General features: G+C 35.5%; 1 protein-coding gene across 8 annotated transcripts in view; it reads right to left on the bottom strand.

Moving 5' to 3' along the window:
* NAA35 (N-alpha-acetyltransferase 35, NatC auxiliary subunit) overlaps window positions 1–22,056 on the bottom strand; it is an 88,033-nt gene that overhangs the window by 36,500 nt on the left and 29,477 nt on the right. For all 8 annotated transcript variants that reach the window (XR_009738140.1, XM_061426064.1, XM_061426065.1 and 5 more), the window contains 5 exons: window positions 18,693–18,759; window positions 18,570–18,613; window positions 17,310–17,360; window positions 16,565–16,648; window positions 15,619–15,733 (listed from right to left, as the gene is read on the bottom strand). Coding sequence is in view for 7 of the 8 variants with exons in the window: in XM_061426064.1 (XP_061282048.1) it covers window positions 15,619–15,733; window positions 16,565–16,648; window positions 17,310–17,360; window positions 18,570–18,613; window positions 18,693–18,759 (361 nt within the window). In the remaining variant the exon portion in view is untranslated. The remainder of the gene's footprint in view (window positions 1–15,618; window positions 15,734–16,564; window positions 16,649–17,309; window positions 17,361–18,569; window positions 18,614–18,692; window positions 18,760–22,056) is intronic.

Raw genomic sequence — 22,056 nt, 5'->3', positions numbered from 1 at the left:
AAGGCTAATATTCCATTGTATATGTATTTTATTTTATTTATCCACTCATCCATCAATGGGCACTTAGGCTGTTTCCATACCTTAGTTTTATAGTGAATAAAGGTAGAAAAAGCATTGATTGAAAAAGCTTGCTAAGGGAAACCAAAAGACATTTAGAAGCAGCTAAACCTATACTAGACTACACAGATTTTATGACAAAGAATATAACAAAAGACAAAGTTATTATATAATAAAGTACTCAATTCATCAAGAAGATATAATAAATTTGAGTATTTATAATGCAACATAGAAGCATCTGTTATATAAAGTAGATAGGAAGAACTCTAAAAAGGGAAACAACAATACAGTAATACCAGGAGACTTCGATATATCATTTTCAACAATGGATAGATCATTCAGACAGAAAATGAGTTTAAAAAAAATTGGAATTAAACTACACATTATACAAAAAGGACCTAACAGACATACACAGAATGTTTCATCCAAGAGCAATACGATACATGTTGTTCTCAAAGGCACACTGAACATTCCCCAAAATAGGGAAGGGTATGACAGGACAGAAAACAAGTCTTAATAAATTAAAGACTGAAATCACACCAACTATCCTTTCTGATGACAATGGTGTGAAACTAGAACATGAAAGTTGGAATACCTACAAATAAGTGGAAAGTAAACAGCACACTCCTGAACAAGCAACTGGTCAAAGAAGAAAACTAGAAAAATATTTTTTTAAGTCCTGAAACAAATGAAAAAAAAAAAAAATGAAACAAAGAAACAGAAAGCTATAGGATACTGCAAATGCTGTTCTGAGAGGGAAGTTTATAGCGATAAATGTATATACCAGGAAACTAGATGTCAAATAACAATCTAATTTTACACCTCAAGATCTAGAAGAATAAATTATGCTCAAGTCAGCAAAAGGAAGGAAATAAAGATCAGAGTGGAAATAATAGAAAAAACACTAGAAAAGAACAACAAAACGAAGAGCTAATTTTTTAAAAAGATAAAATTGAAAAAACTTTATCTACACTTTGTCTTTTGATTGGCGAATTCAGCCCATTTACATTTAACATAATTATTGATAGTACGGTAATAAACGGTGTGTGTTGTGTGTGTGTATATATATATATGGCATATCAATGGTAGTATTGATATAAATGGTATGGACTTAGCATTTTTAGCTTAACTGTTTTCTGGTTGTTTTGCAATCCCTTTGTTCTGTTTTTCCTTCTCATGCTCTCTTTGTTATTTGATTTTCTGTAGTGGTATACTTCCCTTCTCTTTTACCTTTTGCACATCTACTATAGGCTTTTGCTCTGTAGTAATAATGAGACATGGATAAAATATGTTTATCATAGTGTATTTGAAGCTACAAGTAACTTCAAAGGCATACAAAAGGTTCTTTCTCTCATATTTATGGTTTTGACTTCAAAATTTGCATCTTTTTAAGCTGTGAATCCACTGTAAAGATGAATATTGCATAGGAACCTGGAATGCTAGGTCAATGAATCAAGGTAAACCGGAAGTGGGCAAACAGGAGATGGCAAGAGTGAACACTGACATTTTAAGAATCCGTGAACTAAAATAGACCAGAACGAGCGATTTAATTCAGATGACTATTAACTCTACTACTGTGGGCAATCCCTTAGAAGAAATGGAGTAGCCCTCATAGACAACAAAAGAGTCTGAAATGCAGTACTTGGGTACAATCTCAAAAACAACAGAATGATCTTTGTTCATTTCCAAGGCAAGCCATTCAATATCACAGTAATCCAAGTCTATGCCCCAAGCCCTAATGCCAAAAAAGCTTAAGTTGAACGTTTCTATGATGACCTACAAGACCTTCTAGGGACTGGAATGCAAAAGTAGGAAGTAAAGAAATACCTGGAGTAACAGGCAAGTTTGGCCTTGGAGTACAAAATGAAGCAGGGCAAAGGCTATCAGAGTTTTGCCAAAAGAACGCACTGGTCACAGCAAATACCCTCTTTCAACAACACAAGAGATAACTCTACACATAGCCATCACCAGATGGTCAATACAGAAAGAAATCAGACGATATTTTTTGCAGTTAAAATTCGAGAAGTTCTATACAGGCAGCAAAAAAACACACTGGGCTCGGATCATGAACTCCTTATTGCAAAATTCAGACTTAAATGGAAAAAAGTAGAGAAAACCACTAGCCCATTCATGTATGATCTAAATCAAATCCCTTACGATTATACAGTGGAAGTGACAAATACATTCAAGGGATTAGATGTGACAGAAACAGTGTCTGAAGAACTATGGACAGAAGTTTATAACATTGTACAGGAGGAAGTGATAGAAACCATCCCCAAGAAAAAGAAATGCAAAAAGGCAAAATAGTTGTCTGAGGCCTAACAAACAGGCCTTAAATTGCACTCATCTCACACACCAGCAAAGTAATGCTCAAAATTCTCCAAGCCAGGCTTCAACAGTACATGAACCAAGAACTTCCAGATGTTCAAGCTGGATTTAGGAAAGGCAGAGCAACCAGAGATCAAATTGCCAGTATCCACTGGATCACAGAAAAAGCAAGAGAATTCCAGAAAAACATCTACTTCTGCTTTACTGACTATGCTAAAGCCTTTGACTGTGTGGATCACAACTAACTGTGGAAAATTCTTCAAGAGATGGGAATACCAGACCACCTGACCTGCCTCCTGAGAAATCTGTATGCAGGTCAAGAAGCAAGTTAGAACCAGACATGGAAAAATAGACTGATTCAAAATTGGGAAAGGAGTAAATTAAGGCTATGTATTCTCACCCTGCTTATTTCATTTTTACGCACAGTACATTATGAGAAACACCAGGCTGGAGGAAGCACAAACTGGAATCAAGACTGTCAGGAGAAATATCAATAGTCTCAGATATGCAGATGACACCACCCTTATGGCAGAAAGTGAAGAGGAACTAAAAAGCCTCTTGATGAAAGTGAAAGAGGAGAGTGAAAAAGCTGGCTTAAAGCTCAACATTCAGAAAATGAAGATCATGGCATCTGGTCCCACCACTTCATGGCAAATAGATGGGAAAACAGTGGAAAAAGTGTCAGACTTTATTTTTCTGGGCTCCAAAATCATTGCAGATGGTGACTGCAGCCATGAAATTAAAAGACGCTTACTCCTTGGAAGAAAAGTTATGACCAACCTAGACAGCACATTGAAAAGCAGAGATATTACTTTGCCAACAAAGGTCAGTCTAGTCAAGGCTATGGTTTTTCCAGTGGTCATATATGGATGCAAGAGTTGGACTGCGAAGAAAGCTGACCGCCGAAGAATTGATGGTTTTCAACTGTGGTGTTGGAGAAGACTCTTGAGAGTCCCTTGGACTGCAAGGAGATCCAACCAGTCCATCCTCAAGGAGATCAGCCCTGGGTGTTCTTTGGAAGGACTGATGCTAAAGCTCAAACTCCAGTACTTTGGCCACCTCATGCAAAGAGTTGACTCATTGGAAAAGACTCTGATGCTGGGAGGGATTGGGGGCACGAGGAAAAGGGGACGACAGATGAGATGGCTGGATGGCATCACTGACTCGATGAACGTTGAGTTTGAGTGAACTCCGGAAGATGGTGATGGACAGGGAGGCCTGGTGTGCTGCGATTCATGGGGTCGCAAAGAGTCGGACACGACTGAGTGACTGAAATGAACTGAACTGATACAAATATCCCATTCCTTTAGAACCTCTCTCGGGATCCTACCCTTCTAGATTGACTCAGAGCCCCGGTTCCGTTTCCTGTGACAAATAGCATATTCCCACTGGCTATCTATTTTACATATGGTAATATGAGTTTCCATGTTACTCTTTCCATACATCTCACCCTCTCCTCCCCTCTCCCCATGTCCATAAGTCTATTCTCTATATGTTTCTCCATTGCTGCCCTGTAAATAAATTCTTCAGTACCATTTTTTCTAGATTCCAGAATACAATATTTATCTTTCTCTTTCTGACTTACTTCACTCTGTATAATAGGTTCGAGGTTCATCCACCTCATTAGAACTGACTCAAATGCATTCCTTTTTATGGCTGAGTAATATTTCATTGTGTATATGTACCACTTCTTTATCCATTCATAAAGAGCCTCTTGATGAAAGTGAAAGAGGTGAGTGAAAAAGCTGGCTTAAAACTCAACATTTAAAAAATGAAGATCGGGGCATCTGGTCCCATTACTTCATGGCAAATAGATGGGGAAACAATGGAAATAGTGAGAGACTTTATTTTCTTGGGCTCCAAAATCACGGCAGATGGTGACTGCAGCCATGAAATTAAAAGATGCTTGCTCCTTGGAAGAAAAACCAGGACAAACATACACAGCATATTAAAAAGCAGAGACATTACTTTGCCAACAAAGGTCTGTCTAGTCAAAGCTATGTTTTTTCCGGTAGTCATGTACAGATGTAAGAGCTGGACCATAAAGAAAGCTGAGCACTGATGAATTGATGCTTTTGAACTGTGGTGATAGAGAAGACTCTTGAGAGTCCCTTAGACTGCAAGGAGATCCAACCAGTCCATCCTAAAGGAAATCAGTCCTGCATATTCATTTGAAGGACTGATGCTGAAGCTAAAACTCCAATACTTTGGCCACCTGATGCAAAGAGCTGACTCACTGGAAAAGACCCTGATGCTGGGAAAGATGGAGGGCAGGAGGAGAAGGGGCTGACAGAGGATGAGATGGTTGGATGGCATCACTGACTCAATGGACATGAGTTTGAGTAAACTCTGGGAGCTGGTGATGGACATGGGGGCCTGGCATGCTGCAGTCCACGGGGTCACAAAGAGTTGGACATGACTGAACGACTGAACTGACTAACCCACTAACAAATGATTATAGTTTTATGTATTTTAACACTTGTAACAGAGATATAAAGGGTTTATCCACCACCATTACAATATTAGAGTATTTTAAATGTAGCTATAAATTTACCTTTGCCAGTGAGTTTTATACTTTCATGTTTTCCTGTTACTAACTAGTGTCCTTTTGTTTCAACTTGAAGAACTCCCTTTAACATTTGTTGTGAGGTCAGCGGTGATGAACTGTTCCAGCTGTTGTTTGTAAATTCTTTCTTTCTTCCTTGGTTATTTAGGACAACTTTGTCAGAAGTTCTTGGTTAGTACCTTTTTGGTATTCCCCAAGTGTTTTCAATATGCAAACCAAGTTGCTTTCCTTTTGCTGCTTTTAAGATTCTCTTCTTGTCTTTAATCTTTCACAGTTTAATTGCAATGTGTTTGCATGAGTCTCTTAGGATTCAACTTCTTTCAAACTCTCTGAGCTTCCTGGACGTGGACTGTCTCTTTCCCCGGTTAAGGAAGTTTCCGGCCATTATTTTTTTGAATATGCTTTCTGCCTTGCTTCTCTCTTCTTCTGGAACTCCCACCACATATAGTCTGCTTGATTTTGTCCCACGAATTCCATAATCCAGCTCTTCATTTTTTCCTTTCTGTTTAAATAAATTCCACTGCCCTGTCAAGTTTACTGACTCTCTTCCAGCAAATGTAGTCTGCTACTGAATCCATTTAATTTTTTTCTGTTATTTTTTAATTCTTCAGCTCTTTGATTTCTCTTTTTATATATTTCCTCGTTGAAATTCTCTGTTCATATGCTTGCTTCCTAACCTCAGCGAGCATCTTTAGTAACTGCTGTTTAAACTCTCAATCAGATAAACTACTTAATGTAAGTCACTAAGATCTGTTTCTGGATATTTACCTTGTTCTTTTGTTTGAAATGTATTTCTATGAGTCTTCATTTCTTGACTCTCTATGGTTTCTGTGCATTAGATAAAATAATCACATCTTCCAGTCTTGACAGAGTGGTCTCATGTAGGAGATAAATCTTGCTATATATGAGATGGACCTAATCAATCAGTCCAGCCCAAACTCCTAGGTTTCTCTCAAAGTTTTGTGACCAACCAAGCCTCCTTCCTTGCTCTTAGTGGCTCCCAGGAGTTGAGGGTGTGCCAAGATCCAACAATGTTCCAAAGGAAAGGATCACATTCAGAACCTATATGTACACTCATCAGAAGTTGGATCTTCAGGGAACAGCAGCTGGTAAAGTATGCAGTTAAACTTCTTCCAGGGAGAAATTGGGAGAAGGTTGTTTTTGCCTAATGCTTCTTTGTTGGATCTTGGAGTACAGCCATGGGGAAGGATATCCCCAAACCCATTAACAACTATTTGTTTGATACAGCCCTGTAACTCTTGAATGCAAGCCCCAATGGCTATTAGAACCAGATGACCTGGGGCTTCATCCCTTAGACAGCAGCTGAAAAAGCCTGGGTACTAAATTTGAGTACAAGCTCCTTCTGGGGAGATGCTGTCAACTGGGTTTTATTATTGGAGTGGGCTAAAGGGGAGAAGGTAGGAGAGATGCCTGTTGGCCTCCCCTGTCTCTGGGGAAGTTCTCCGATGTTCCCTAAATGCCTGCTAAATTAGAAGCTTGGCATGCAGGCAGTAGATATTAAAGTATAGAAATAAACCTATTTCAGGGAAAGACTGGAAAATGGCTAATTCTGCTTGTTCCCTGTGTGCTGAGCCCTGAGGGGTAGAGCCAGTTAAGGAATCCTTCTTTGCTATAGTCTTCTGGGTCTCATGAATGGAAATCCCTTTTGCTGTAAAAGCCGGGAAATTTGGGTCCCTTGCTTTAGGCAGCAGTCACAAAAGTTGGGGTTCAAATGTACATACAAACTTTCTCCAGGCCCGCAGTAGTGACATGGAATGGGTTAGCGGTAGAAGTAAGGCAAGGTGTCCTCCAGCTTTACTGGCCTCTGGTGAGGGTTGCAGCCAGTCCCTAGTGCTTGTTAAATTAGAAGCTTGGCCCTCAGGGCAGTTTTTACAGTATACGGATAGATCTTTCAAGGAAAGACTGGGAGATGGGCATTTTGTCGGCTTCCTCTGAGTCATAGCAAATGACTGCATTCCCTTCAGTTGTCATAGTCTTATGGACACAAGCCCCACTGACTTTCAGAGCTAGATGTTTTGGAAGCCTACCCTACTGGAAGGAATCTTAAAGCTGGAGTGTTAGATGTAGTGTCAAAACATACTTCACTCCTCAGACAGAACCTGACAGTTGGGGATTCTCTCCCAATTGTATGATGTTGCATCAGGGGTGGGGTTTATGACAAGTGTGTCTCAGTCTTTCCTACCCACTCCGATATGGATATTTCCTCAACTGTCCAATGTGTGTAAGTTGCTCAACTAGTTTCTGGATCTCTTTTAGAGGAAATTGCTCCATGTATAGCTATATATTTGGTGTGACCACGTGAGGAAGGGGTACTTAGGGGCTTCCTATGTCTTCTCCAGTTCCTTTTAGCAAAAATAGTCTTTAGTAAGCAAAACTCAGATGCTAAGTGTGCTTACTGCTATATGGATATACAAGTATGTTTACATACATGCACATTCAAACATATGCATATTTACATGTACATTTCTATCAATACATCAATCTATACATATATACATATATATTAGAAACTATGAACTTAAACCCATACCTTTAATTTTAACCCAACACCACAGAGTTCAATCTAGTTTTCTCCCTTTCTAGAAATTAGTCTAAGTTGGCTCTTCAAGCCTGAGGAAAGTAGCAAAGCATAATTATCAATACATTTATATATATGATCAATTCCACTGAGTGCAAGCAATCTTTGTATCAGTTTCTAGGTCTTCTGTAACAAATGATCACAAATTGTGTGTTTTAAGACAGACATTTATTCTCTCACAGTTATGGAGGCCAGAAGTTTAACATCAGTTTCACTTAGCTAAAATTAAACTTTTAGGTGGGTTGAACTCTTGAAGGCTCTAAGAGAAAATCTATTCCTTTCCTCTTCTAGGTTCTTGAGGCTATTGGAATTCTTTGGCTTACAGTTCAATTATGCTGATTTCTATTTCTGTCGTCACATCACCTTCTCATCTTCTGTGTGTGTCCACTCTCCCTCTGCCTCTGAGAAGGACACTTAGGATGATATTTAGGGCCCATCCAGATAATCCAAGATTATCTCATCAAAAGATTCTTACTTAATCACATGTGGAAAGATCTTATTTTTTCAAAAATAAAGTAACAATTACAGGTTCCGAGAACTGGATCTTGATACCTTTGGGGTTATCAATCATTGAAACCCACCTCCCCCTTAGTCCTGATCTCCACATTCTTTTCAACTTTTCAACAATGACCACATACCTTTTGCTCTTCACTTTCAGGATTTTTCTCTCTTCTTTCCTGAACTCTGCCTGTTTACTTGTACTGTTATTATTTCCTCCTTTGGTCCTAATATTTCTGTTTTGCTTTACAGGGGTCATTTCATTGCTTAATGAATTTTTTGAAAATTTGAAAAATGTTTCTGATCTGTTTTTCATCTGTCTTTTGCATTTTGTTTTTGTTCATTAATTTCCTGGAATATGTGTAAAAACTGTGCAGTTTCTTTATTATTAAATCATTCAGTGAATGCTTTCTGAGCTAGTTATTTGGGTGTGGTGTTAGAGTAACACTCCAGACTATTAGGAAGCCTCAATGACTTACAATTAAGCCACATGTGATATGCCTCTAAGTATTCAAGAGAAATCACCTACTTCCTTTATTGACAGAGATTACCATCTCAAGTTCCTGGTACTAGCACATCATGGCATATACCTCTCTAATGCATGGTTGTTTTAAAATGAAGTCAGCTCCCACCTCTCCTGTACACTGCCAAACCACAAATGAAGTTGACTGGTTGAGGCAGCACAATTTTGCTTCAGCATCAAGTACAGCCCTCAGGAGGGCTTCCCAGGTGGCTAAGTGGTAACAGAATCCACCTGCCAATGTGGGAGACCCAGGTTTGGTCCCTGGTTTGGGACGATCCCCTGGAGAGAAAATGGCAACTCACTCCAGTATCCTTGCCTGGGAAATCCCAGAGAGAAGAGCCTGGCGGGCTACAGTCCATGGCGTCACAGAACAGTCAGACATGACTTAGCGACTAAACAACAGCAGCAGCTCTCAGGAGGTTAAAGTACAATATTACCAGATAATAAACCATCATAATTCTAAACTAATTTTATATTTTAATCCACATTAACTTTTAATTGAGTTTCTTTTATTTAGTCATAAATACATGCCACTCAAGAATCAAATAGCCAGGTGGGAGGGGGGTTCAGGATGGGGGACACATGTATACCCATGGCTGATCAGTGTCAACATATGGCGAAAGCCACTACAATATTGTAAAGTAACTAGCTTCCAACTAAAATAAATACATTAATTTAAATTTTAAAAATTAAAAAAAAAGAGTCAAATAGCCAAACAAGGTTATTTATAAATCTTCTCCCTCCAATTCCATTTATTTGCTTCTTCCCAGAAGCAATGTCTTCCACATCCTCTTACCTTTCTTTTTGTGTCTACCTCCATATCACTAAATAACAAGCTTATTGTGCTACTTTATTTCATATTGTTTTTCAGTTTTACACGTTATCTAACTTACTTCAATGTCTAAAAGAGATAAATGTAAAAAGAGAGACACTGAAAATAATATAAAGTAGCACTATAAGCACATATAAATGACATGCATATATGCACTTTGATCCTCTTACCTCCAATACAGTTAGGTCAGAATTTTATTATCATCAATGTTTAGCACTATTAAGTAAATTACACTTCACATTTGGGCCCTGGATAACTTCTGCAAGCACAAAAATATATTTTACTTTCATACATAAAAAGTCTTACTTTTTGTTCACCTTGTATGTACTTAACACTTTAATTCAACCCCAAGTGAAAGTGAAAGTCACTCAGTCTTGTCTGCCTCTTTGAGACCCCATGGACTGGCTCCTCTGTCCCCTGCCAGGCTCCTCTGTCCATGGAATCCTCCTCTGCCAATTCTCTAAATCTCTTTTTTCTACATTAAGTAAAACAGCTATTATATCAATTTCATTGGTGACAACAGATATTGTATCTACTTAGACCCTTGTGACTTTTCTTCAATCTGGACTTGTCTTCCATGTATAATGCTGAGACAATGTATTAGGTTCTTGTTACACTATGACCCTGGGATTTCCTTCATTTTTCTTTCATGCTGGATTTTTATATCCTTAAACTCCATGCTTTCCTTTACTTAATTTACTCTTCTGTTTTAATGAAGCACATTCCAGTAGTCTTGTAAACCTTCTGGGAGATTAGTTTTGTTGAGACTTTAAAAACCTGACATTATCTTTCTTCACAATTAGATGATAGTTTTGGAAAAGGACTCAAGATTTGAAATCACTTCCCCCCCAAATTCTGAAAACACTGGTCCACTGATTTTCTTTTAATCACAACTCTCAGATATAATTAACATACTGTATAATTTATCTATTAAACATATATAGCATAGTTTCTTTTAGTATATTCAGAGTTGTAAAACCACCACAAGAAAAATAGGACATTTTTTTCACCCCAAGAAGAAATCCCATATACATTAGCATTCCCCTTTCTTCCCACTCTCTTCCAGCCCAAGGCTACCACTGGTCAACTTTCTATCTCCATGGATTTGCCTATTTTGCACGTTTTATATAAATGAAAATCATATATGATCTGTTGTGATTTTTCTTTTCCCACTTAGCATGTTTTCAAAGTCCATCCATGTTGCAGCAGATATTTAATTGCCAAATGCCACTCCACTGCATGTATATACAACATTTTATTTATCTGTTCATCTGCTGAGGGACACCTGGGTTGTTTCTACCTTTTGGTTATTATGAATAAAAGTGCTGTGAGCATTACTGTACAGCTTTTTGTGTAGACATATATATCCATTTCTCCTGGGTATATATACAGGCTGGGTCATGTGATAAATCTAACATTACGTCTTTTGAGACACTGTAAAACTGTTTTCCAAAGTAGCCGCTTATTTTACAGTAGTATACAAAGGTTCCAGTGTCTTCATAACCTCAACACTTGTTATGAAGTGGAATCTTTTCATTTTGATTTGCATTTCCCATGGCATATCTATCTTTTCAGATGTTTATTGGTCATTTGTAAATCATATTCAGAGAAATGTCTAACTTAGATCCCTTGCCTGTTTTTTCACTGACTTAATTTTTCTTTTTACTGATTCTTAAGGTTTATTCCCAGGTTCTAGAGTTTCATATTTTCAGTTCTTAGATTTACGTCACTGATCCATGGCTCAGTAGTGATCCATTTTGAGTTTATTTTTGTTTATGATGTGAGGAGGGGTGGGGAAGGTGCTGAACTTTATCCTTTTGCTCTGGTTATCTAGTTGTTCCACTGTTACTTGTTGAAAATACTTTTCTTTCCCCACTTAACTGTCTTTGCACTTATTTCAAATACCAACTGACCATAAAGGATCATTTTTGGACTTATTCCACTATCTTTATATTAATTTGACTATCTTTATACTAATTCTAAATTCTCTTGATTAATGTAGCATGGTGCTAAGTTTTAAAATCAGGAAGTGTGACTACTGCACCTTTGTTCTTTGTTCCACTGATTTCTAGCTTCCTTTCCTGTTGTTTAAAACTCTGCTGACATTCTGTCTTCATTCTGTGTGTGCAACCTCTTTTCCTCTTTCAAATCTCTTAGGATCTTCTATTTTCCCCAACTATTCTGAAATTTCCTGATCATATGCCTTTGCAGAAGTTTACTTTCACCCTGGTTATGCTGAGTAGCTCTTTACTGGCACTCTTACCCTAGGTATTTGCTTCACTGATTCCAGGAAATCTTAAGTGATTACATGACTTTTTCTTTTTTGACATTTATTTTTTGAACTTTATTTTTGGAAAAACTTTTATTAGTTTACCTTCATTTATCTTATTATCTTTATTAAATAATGGAACTGGACCGAGCCTAAAATATTCTTTCCTTTTTTCTCTTTACTTTCAACCTGTTCATTTTTACTCTACTTTCTCTAAGATTTTCTCAAATTTGCATTCTCTATTTTCTATTAATTATTCTGCTCTTAAAATTGTGAATGTCAAAGAATATATTTTTTCTCTTTTTTATAACATCCTATTATTTTACATACAGAATTTTTTTTTCCCATTTTTAAGAGGTATTGTCTTTGCTTGTCTGTTTTGGTCTTTTCTTATAGGCTAGAGATTTCCACCCATAACTATATACCTAGGCTTGAAGCTGAATGACTAAAAACCTCATTAAGAGCTCTATCAATATAGACAAGGTTTTTATACCAAACTATTTCATCAGAAGAACCACTATTACCAATAAATTTAGATTTTGCTGATGTTTTTCTCTACCTCTTGGGCTTGCCAGATTTCCCTAAGAGTGTTCCAAATTCTTAAGTGGAATGCAAGAGCTAGACTGCACTGTTCTGGAAGCTGGGAGTGGGGGTACCCACCAGAGCTTGGTGTGTGGGAAAAGGAAGGACAGATGTTACAAAAGTAAATATCTAAATTACCACTTATCTCCCCCATAATGTGTACCATTCAACAGTGCCTGGTATCTGCTCAGTCCAGAATCTCTCTGTTCTGCTATTCAAGAGAATAAACTTCTAGTATTCTGAGGCTCAGGAATGTTATCATGGAGAAAATGGGAGGGAAATCTTTCTGCTTCTAAACAGATTTTCAACCAGATCTCATCAACATAATTCTCATCCTCATTTTCAGAGGTAGCTGATACCCTAAAAAGGAGGCCCTTCAGAGGATCTGCAGTATAAATCTGGACTGTATCTTGACTTTATCAATAGCTAAGAATTCAGTTACTTGAACAGACAGCTCAACATCTTTCTGTTTTCCAGCTTCTAAAATTTTGTTGCTACTGTCTTCTTTCCCTGTCTTTTCCTTCTTTATTATGTGTGCTCAGTAGTGTCTGACTCTTTGCAACCACACGGATTGTAGCCTGCCAGGCTCCTCTGTCCATGGAATTTTCCAGGCAAGAATACTGAAAAGGGGTTGCCATTTCCTACTCCTAGGGGATCTTTCCGATCCAGGATTGAACCTGAGTCTCTTGTGTCTCCTGTGTTGGCAGGAGAATTCTTTAACACTGTGCCACCTGGGATGTCCCTTTATTAATTATATCTATTTGCTAAAAACCCAAACGCTTCTTCATTGTCATTAAGGTTTCAGAAGGTAAATGCATGTGATTAATATACCATTTGAATCATACATCTTTTTTCAAAAGGATGACAAGGCTTCTTTTTTGTTGTTTTTGCTTTTTCAGTCATGCCACGCAGCTTGTGGGATCTTAAGTTTCCCGAGGGATTGAACCCATGTGAAAGTGCAGAGTCCTAACCACTGGACTGCCAGGGAATTCCCCAAGGACTCTTGAAACTGAATGTCAGAGTTGGAGATACACTTCCAAAGTACCTAACAATTTCAGACAACCTAAGTTTGATTAAATTTTTAATTTCTACTAGCAACTGTTAAAGATGCCTGCATTCGAAAGAGGAAATCAAACCTAATCCACAGATAAATGGAAAAGAATATGGGAGAGAAAAATAAACTTTGACAAGTAGAACATGAAAAGTCTCACTGGAGGAAATAATCTGAACATTATTTTGAAGAAGTCCACAGACATATGAAAAGCAGTACAGAATTCACAAGCAATAAAATAGCACAAGCAAATACAAAGAGCAACAATGTGCTTCACTGAATCCTCTGCTTCCCTTGTTTTTTCATGAAAGGTCAACTCAAGGTCTTGAATTCAGAAAGCCCTGATTAACCACATTTACTTCTTCGATTTCAATTAGCACTTAACATGAAAATAATTCCAAAACCTTCTTCCATTTATTTTCCAGAGCAAAATATTTACTTGGTTAGTGGTCTGCTCCATTTAACTGCATCAAAAATCCCAAGCTGCCTTCCTTAAGCATCTCCTGTCCCCAAACCACTTCCACCTCCTTCACTGTCAAGCCATCATATCCACTGAGTAAACCAACCAGCAAGCAATCCTTGAACCAAGTTTGAGTCTTCCTACTTTCTCCCTTAACACCAGTTTCCAAGTTCCCACTTACTATATATTTTTTTCAATAAGAAGATAAAATCAATGCTCAGCAATTTCAAGCTTTAAGTCATTTTGTCACTAGATGCATTCTAATAACATTAAGAAGGCAAAATGAATAATCTGAGACCCAAATTAATCTACACTAATAGCTATATCACCATTTTCTTAGAATAAACATTACTGGGAAGGTTCTCACTTTTTTATTATAGAACTGTTTAGCGTCATGCTTAAGCTGGATAATTACAAAGTTGAGTGAGAGTAAAAAGTGTTTAGCAGAAAACAAAGAACAGAGTACTCCCTAAATTTAAAACTTCACTTGCTTAGTTATTTCAAATAAACTTTATGCAACCCATCTTCCAGAAGCTTACTCATAAACAGCCTATAAAACCAGAGAAATAGTTGAGAATATACACATATGTTTTTGTTTTAACTGCTGACTGATCTGAACTACAGGGAAGCCACAAAACATGTGGGCAACTAATGATCCCATGGCAATTATTATCCTCAGTTATAGACCAGAACGAACCATGTAGTAAAGATATGGCAAAAAAAGAAGCATTAGAATCGAGTCATTTGACTCTTGGTCTGCATCATAATACCTTGTTGATACATAATCAACCAAACAAACTAATTGGAAGCAATGTATTTTACAGTGGTTTTCATAAAGTATTCTCGCACTTGATTTCAAAGTATTGAAGAGTTGTAGAAATGGTAACCTCTCTGTAAACATGTACTAGATAGCTTGCTATGCATAAAAACTTTTACTTTTTAATGTCCCATAGTTACAGAATGCCTCCTAGTCAGTCATCTGTCACCTAATCTTTCCCTTTTCTGTAGAAAATGATAAAATTTTAATGAATTAATAATGAATTTATAAGCTCAGAATAATTATTATCCATAAAGATATCTATATATTGATTGCCTAAGCCAAATTATCTTTGGACTGTTTCACTACCTAATGTATGAGTAAGGAAAAAATTCATGGGAAGGGGAATACCACAACTTATTCTCGAAAAAGGAGGAAAGGAGGCAAAAAAGCAAAGGAATATGAATCAATAAAAACTAGACTTTCTGGTCAGAAGACCAACAACTGTGAAAAACTAACTTTAAAAACATAAATGTTATCTCATTTTAACGAATTTTAAGGATAACCAAAATTGTGGCACATTACTAAAGCGTTAACTTGGTTGGAGTTTTCATAATAAAGGTACACTGTCTCTTTTATTTTTAAGGTATAGTTCATGAATAAAATCTACTGAGTGTCAACAATGTGCCAAGCACTGCAGGATTACACAAAGAAGAGACTCTGGCATAGATGTATTAAAAATCTCATGGAATTACAAGGTAAACTATAATATGATATACTAAAAAAATGTAACAGAGGCATGTGTGAGTACAATGAGGCCACAGAAAATACCCAGGCCTGCTTGGTAGAGTCAGGGAAGACTGAAATCGAGGTGATGACCTCTTAAAGCAGTAAAGTGGAGAGGTGATTAAAGAAAAAGGATGACCATAAAGAAGGGACCATAAACACTCTATATAAAAGCCTATGTAGCAAAACAACCCAAAGTTAGAATGTTTTGGATAGACTGACAAACAATATTTTAGAACAAACCAAACCCTATATACCATGGATGGGAAAAAACAACAACAAAAAGAGTAGGAACAAAACAGACTATTACCTCCTTTTGTAGTATCATTCTGGGCCTGGATACCATGATGCAATGAATTATGAATGGCAGAAAGAAGATCTGCTGCTTGAACCATCAATTTTTGAGCTTCTGCAACAGCACTGGTCTAGCAAATAAATCACCAAAAACATTCTTACATATTCTTTCACTGAAAGATATACATTAAATAGGAAAATCCTATAAACAATAATGAAATTATTAAATGCTTGTTGTAATGACATTGGTTTTCACAAACTATTCACTTAATACAAGATGCCCAGATGCTGTTAGGACAGAAATAATTTTTTTACTCATATCAATACTTTGTAGGAACCACTAAAAAACAATAGGAAACATTCTGGTTTATTCTACCAATCTCATGGTTTTTTTTTTTTTTCCTAAAGACATGTAGTCAACTAGAAAATGAGAAACTGTAAGTCATTCATCAAGGTGAAATTTAAAAAAGAGAATTACTGAAGTTTGTATGGGCTGGATCTGTACTCAAAATTAACTATTCACAAATTAGCCTGTAATTTACTTGAGTTAACACAATACACACAAACACACACACACACACAAATATTCACCATCTAAGGGCTGTTTTAGGTTCTATACAAATCTAAGTTAATTATTTAACTGAATGAAAGAAGAGCCTACCTAAAATTCTCATTTTTAATTTCTCAAATTAACTTCAGAGAAGCAATTTCAGCTTCTACTATTATATCCACTAATAAGCAATACATTATTTTTATATCAACAACAGTCATGGATATGTTAAGGGCACAATGTAAAATTCATGTGCTTTCGGAGAAAATCATCAGGGATATCCTGACATAAACACACCAAATGCTGAGTGCTTTGTATGTGTGCATATACATTCCAAAAGAAAAGTCTCAGAACTACCAAAATCAAGCATTCCATCAAAAACAAAAACAATGAACAGAATAAATATCCTTACCTCTTTCTTAGTAAAGGCTATAAGCACTGTCAGTAACACTCGAGTAAATTTCACTCTGCTGAATACTGCTAAACATTGTTGGTGCTAAAAAAATAAGAAAGGACTAAAAGTTAAAAGATGCAAAGCCTTGTGAAAGAAATTTCGTTTTGAAATACAGTATATTAAGTTCTAAATCTCAGTGTTAATACCTTACAAATATCTTCACTTACAGGCTTTTAAATATCTGAAAATAAGCTGCATAAAACACAATAAAATGACGCCTATTTTACTGAAACAGAAATATATAATAAAGGTTCTGTATCACAAGGACTGATTTTTTCCCAAGTCAGGAGTTACACTATTATTTCAAAACTGATTTAATTAGTATTTTTAAGAGGACTGATAGAAACATGCTTTAAGCAGAGACAGAAAATTTAGGATCTCAACAAAGGTTTGACAAATTTTGATATTATGTAAGTTCTTGACTTCTGCCAAGTTTTGGTGGATCGTATGAGAAAAAAAAAAATCATTTTTTCTTCCTACGTACCTCATAGGAATATCGAAGAACTCTGAAATCATGTATCTGAAAGAGTTGTATTATAATTCTATCAAAATAAATACAAGGGACATAAACTCCCTTGTAATGTCCAATTTTTAAAGAAATACCTTAAAAAGGGCTTTCATAAATTATAACGCAGTTCATAAAACTACAACATTAAGAGGCAGACTTCTCTGATATTATCTACCAGAAAATAAGTTCAATTACTTCTAGTTCAACTTCTGGGTCTCTTTCTTCTCCTTGTCGACTTCGAGTACTCTAAAATTTTAAAAAAAGGTGAATTAAAACCAACACAAGCCTATAAAAGCATAAATTATTATTACACAAGGTAAAGGAATAAATTAATTTATTGAGTATACACTATAATCTATTTGGAGCAAATATTTGGAAGGAAAACGCTGTATCAATTATTTATTTACCTAATAGTACTATACTTAGTTCATTTTGATATAAAGATCACACAAAGGAAAAGGTATTAAAAACAGCAAAAGCAAAACAATGAATAATATAAGCAAAAGCACATGGTACACAGTACTTCTTTCTTTTAAAAGATCTATTAACTGAAGTTCCTGATGTTCTCAAAACTAACCCAGAGAAAAGAAATGCGATCTTCACAGAATCACATCATAAAGTCACATGGTAAACACTGATCAGTTCTATACTAACACACAAAATCTTCTTAATACATATGTTACACATGGTTGAGTATTCGGGCAAAACCCAAAGGCAATACCACACGAAGATCCGGTAGATCTGGGTTCTAGACCTGGAACTGACACTTAATAATGGCATGCCCTTAAGAAGACTGAAGACAGGTTACTTGGTGTTTTTGAGCTCTATTTTCTTCATTTGAAAGTGTAGTTTATTGCCTAATACACTGAATAACTGTAAATATCAAATAAGACAATAATGCAAAACCGTTTTGACAACCATGCTGTGTTATATAAGTGTAAAAAAAATAATAGAAATATAATTTTTCATTTTTAATCTCTATCAGAACAAAATCATCATGGTCATCTGGCCAAAGGGTGTCTGTCGCTCATAGGTTTTTACCAGATTTGAGAAACTACTATTTATCCCACTCTTCTACTATGTTCTAGACACTGTCCTAACCATTAAAAATACAAAGGTGAAAAAGATAATCCTTACCTTTGAGGAATTTAAAACTCTAGCATCTTATGCTATTCTTAAAACAGCATACTAAAATTCTAAAACAGTGGCAAAAAATTGAAAAAATTTTAAATGGTTAAATTTTGAGTACTTGAAAGGAATATTAATTCATCAGAAACCACTCCAGTAGTCTTCAAACTCATTACCAAAAAAAGGTATAGCATACATAAAGGAACTTGGTAGTCTTACCTAGCTATTTGTAATTTGCTTACTAGTTATTTGTAATTAGCTAAAGTTAACCTGACATTTAGAAGAATATAAATATCCTATACTAAAGAAAAGAGAAAGAAAATATACCTTTACTCTTCTTTGCATGTCATCCTCCACATCTTTTAGCATGCCTAGAAATAGAGACAATGATTTTAAGAGGAAACAAATTCAAATGTAAAACTTGTGAATTACCTTTATAAATGGTTTTACCTGTAACTCGAAGATCTGTCACACTGTTAGCCATTTTAAATCCATAAGTCATTGACTGAAAATCTTCCTATATAGAAAAGCAATAATTAGGCCCTTGAATAGCAGCAAAACCTTTTATCATTTTTCTCTTACAAAATCACTATTTGCTAAAAGGACATGGTAATAGAATGTCACCTCAATATTGCTATCATTCACCCAACTTTCTTTATAGTCATACCATGAAAACACCACATTCTAATGCTATCTCTATACCCTTAATTTCAACTGTTTATCTTTAGGCTATTTAAACATACTTGCATTTAATATGTTCATCTGCAAAACAATGCTTACGATAATATTACAAATTATTCCCACCAACAAAGAATTCTCACATTTATAGATGAACAATACATACATAAAAATTACCATTTGATGACAAGGTTGCAAAATTTAGACAAGATTCTTCAAAACTTATGCATCTTTTCACACACTGTTAGGCTACAAAAGTTAAGCTTTTCAAACAGAATTACTCAAAGTGCCAGCAGAACTACATTCCCACTTCAAACCACTGTAAAGAAAAAATGATTCAAATATGGGTTCCCACTCTCAAAATAATTTAAAACACTGCTGAGATATTAGCAAATTAAGTCATTTGCTGGATCCACTATGAAGAGTTTAAGATCATCTGGCTGATTTTGGCTAAGAAGTTAAAAGCTTTAATACAGGAGTGTTTCTGCCATATTACAATTCTTATAAAATGTATAAAAAAGTCTAATATAATGGAATAACAGACATTCACAGCAGTGGCCAGAACTGTAGAGAAATTTCCAGACTCAACAAAAACATCAGTAAGCATGCAATTCATGTCAAACACTAAACCTTACAAAGAGAATGAAGTACAAACAAATATCCCAGTCTCAAAGAACTCAGTAGAATTGTATGCCTCACAAGACTGGGTCTTTTAAGTCGCAGGTTGTATTACAGAGCTATAAACGTAGCTTCTGGATGAAGCTTATACTCTTATCTCTATTTGGACATCAAATAGGATTCTCAAATTGTACACGTGTAAATACGAACTTTCATAGTGTTTACCACATTCCTAAAAGGCACTCCTATCCATTCCATTATTCAAGTAGGAGTGAAGAACCGCAGGAATCAGAACACAAATAATTTAGAAACAGAAGTGGTGGCATGCTTCATGCTTCAAAGATCATAAGGGGTGACAAAGACTAAGTCTAAAGTATGGTCACTAAAAAGATAAACCCTAAATGTTTCCAAAGAGAAAACAGGAGTCAAGAATCAGGATGGTAACACTGGAATTCTAAATCAGTGGAACAATGCCTTCAAAATTCAGAGGAAAATTATTTTCCAGCCTAGAAGTCTACTATAGCCAAACCATCGACCAGGTGAAAGGGTAGGGAAAACATTTTCAGACATACAAGGTCTCAAAGAAAAATCCCTTCCCTGTCTCCCCAAAGAAACTGGAGGTACTGAACAAGCAAGGTTATAAACTACGAACAATACAGGCATAAGATCCAGGTAACTAGGGATCTAACGAAGAGAGAGGGAAGTGGAATTTCCAGAAGAACAATGCAGAGAAACCTGGGATGACAGCTACGCACGGGGGCTAGAAAGCAAATGAGCCAGCTAGAGAACAAAGAAGAATATTAAAAAAGAATTGTATATTACTGGATGTATATATACATGATAAAATATACAGATTATCTGATAGTTTAATAATAATGGGAAAGGAAGAAGGACATAGAAAACTAAGCAAACTCAAAAGAAATAGTAGTTACTGCCTTTAAGAAAAAAAATTTGTATGAGTAAAAGAAGCATACACTACTCTGGCTCATCTGTCATTAATATTTATACAGTCACAATAATATCTGTAATGAGTGATTTAACATAAACTGAATTATTATTTGGAGTGAGGGAGAAGGTAATATATGAATGCTAAGTATACACTAAAAATTTGATGCTATACACTACCTAAAGGTTGATAAATTCTTAAACCTAGAAACTAGAATATTAGCCTATTATACAGAAATATGGAAACTGTAGGAAAAAGCTAAAAGAACTGATTATTATGAATGGATAAAGAAAGAGGAGACCACTGTAATTTTTCATTATACACTTTGTGGGCTACAGAGAAGAAAAAACAGTGGCCAGATTCAGACATTCGCAAGGTAAAAGAATCAGGATATAGGAGGTTAAAAAAAAAAAAGTAATCAAAGATAACACTAAAGACATCATTTTGCAAGACAGAAGAAAAGCCATTTGATAGGGGAACTGTGGTTCCCATTTTGCACATGAGCAACATATTAAAAGAAATTTCTTTGGGCAAATGAGAATGTCTCCAGTTTAGGAGTAAAAACAAAGCAGAGACATAATACATAATCATTAGGAACTTCAGAAGCATCCATTTCAAACAAATTATTTGTTGATTTTAAGTCATTCATTATTTATTCATTACCAGGCCTCTAAAGGATTTTACTAGGCAATTAACTTTTTTTAAATTACCAAACTGAGACAAATTCATCTGAACTATCTGAAAAGTTTAACAAGAAAAATATCTTTCCAGACTAGGAACTAACTTTTGTTTCTCCAGTTTTAGTTTTACATCATTGGTTACACTGTGTGCTGCCTTCTTAATCTTTTAAAGTATGCATTTTCCCATGATATTAAATACTGTCATCTCTCTATATTCATTACACATAATCATTATTATATATGATACAGTAAGCACAGTTTATTTCAACCATAACCCTAATGGTAGTATTTTGATCAACACCAATTTTCACTATTAAAAACTCTGATTAATGTATTTGGGCATTAAGTGTCCATATGCCTAATAATTTCTTTAAGGCTGAGTTCTAAAGGTGAACTAACTATTTTAAATGGTTATCAGTAAGTTTAAAACTTTTGATATATACACCGCTAAATTGTTTTCCAAAGCAGCTATGTTAATGCATACTCTCACTAGTAAAATATATATTCTTATTTTAAATACCGTGTAGATGAAAAGTGAACTATTAGATTTTCTTGGATTACACTGAGCCTAAATTTTTTAAATGTTATGACCATTTGATAACGTTCCTCTATGAATAAGCTATTTATTTTACTACCATTTATTCATTTGGGTTTTACTCTCATCTTTATTTGAATGGGATTTTAATACACCAAAACTGACTTTTTTTTTTGTATTTTTCCTAAGAATTTTTTCTATCAGCTTTTCTCCTATTAGTCCTTTTCTTTAGGATTTCTTTCATCTCTTACTAAGTCCTTCTTCCAGAGAGTATGCAGAAATTTGAACTGAAAAAATTATAAAAATTTTTTGTTTACTTAGAAAGTAATACAGGTATATAATAAAAATTACAATACA

Source organism: Bos javanicus, chromosome 8, assembly GCF_032452875.1.
Source record: "Bos javanicus breed banteng chromosome 8, ARS-OSU_banteng_1.0, whole genome shotgun sequence".
Classification (NCBI taxonomy): domain Eukaryota; kingdom Metazoa; phylum Chordata; class Mammalia; order Artiodactyla; family Bovidae; genus Bos; species Bos javanicus.
Note: the sequence above shows the minus strand (reverse complement) of the source record. Positions and strands in the feature narration are given on the sequence as shown.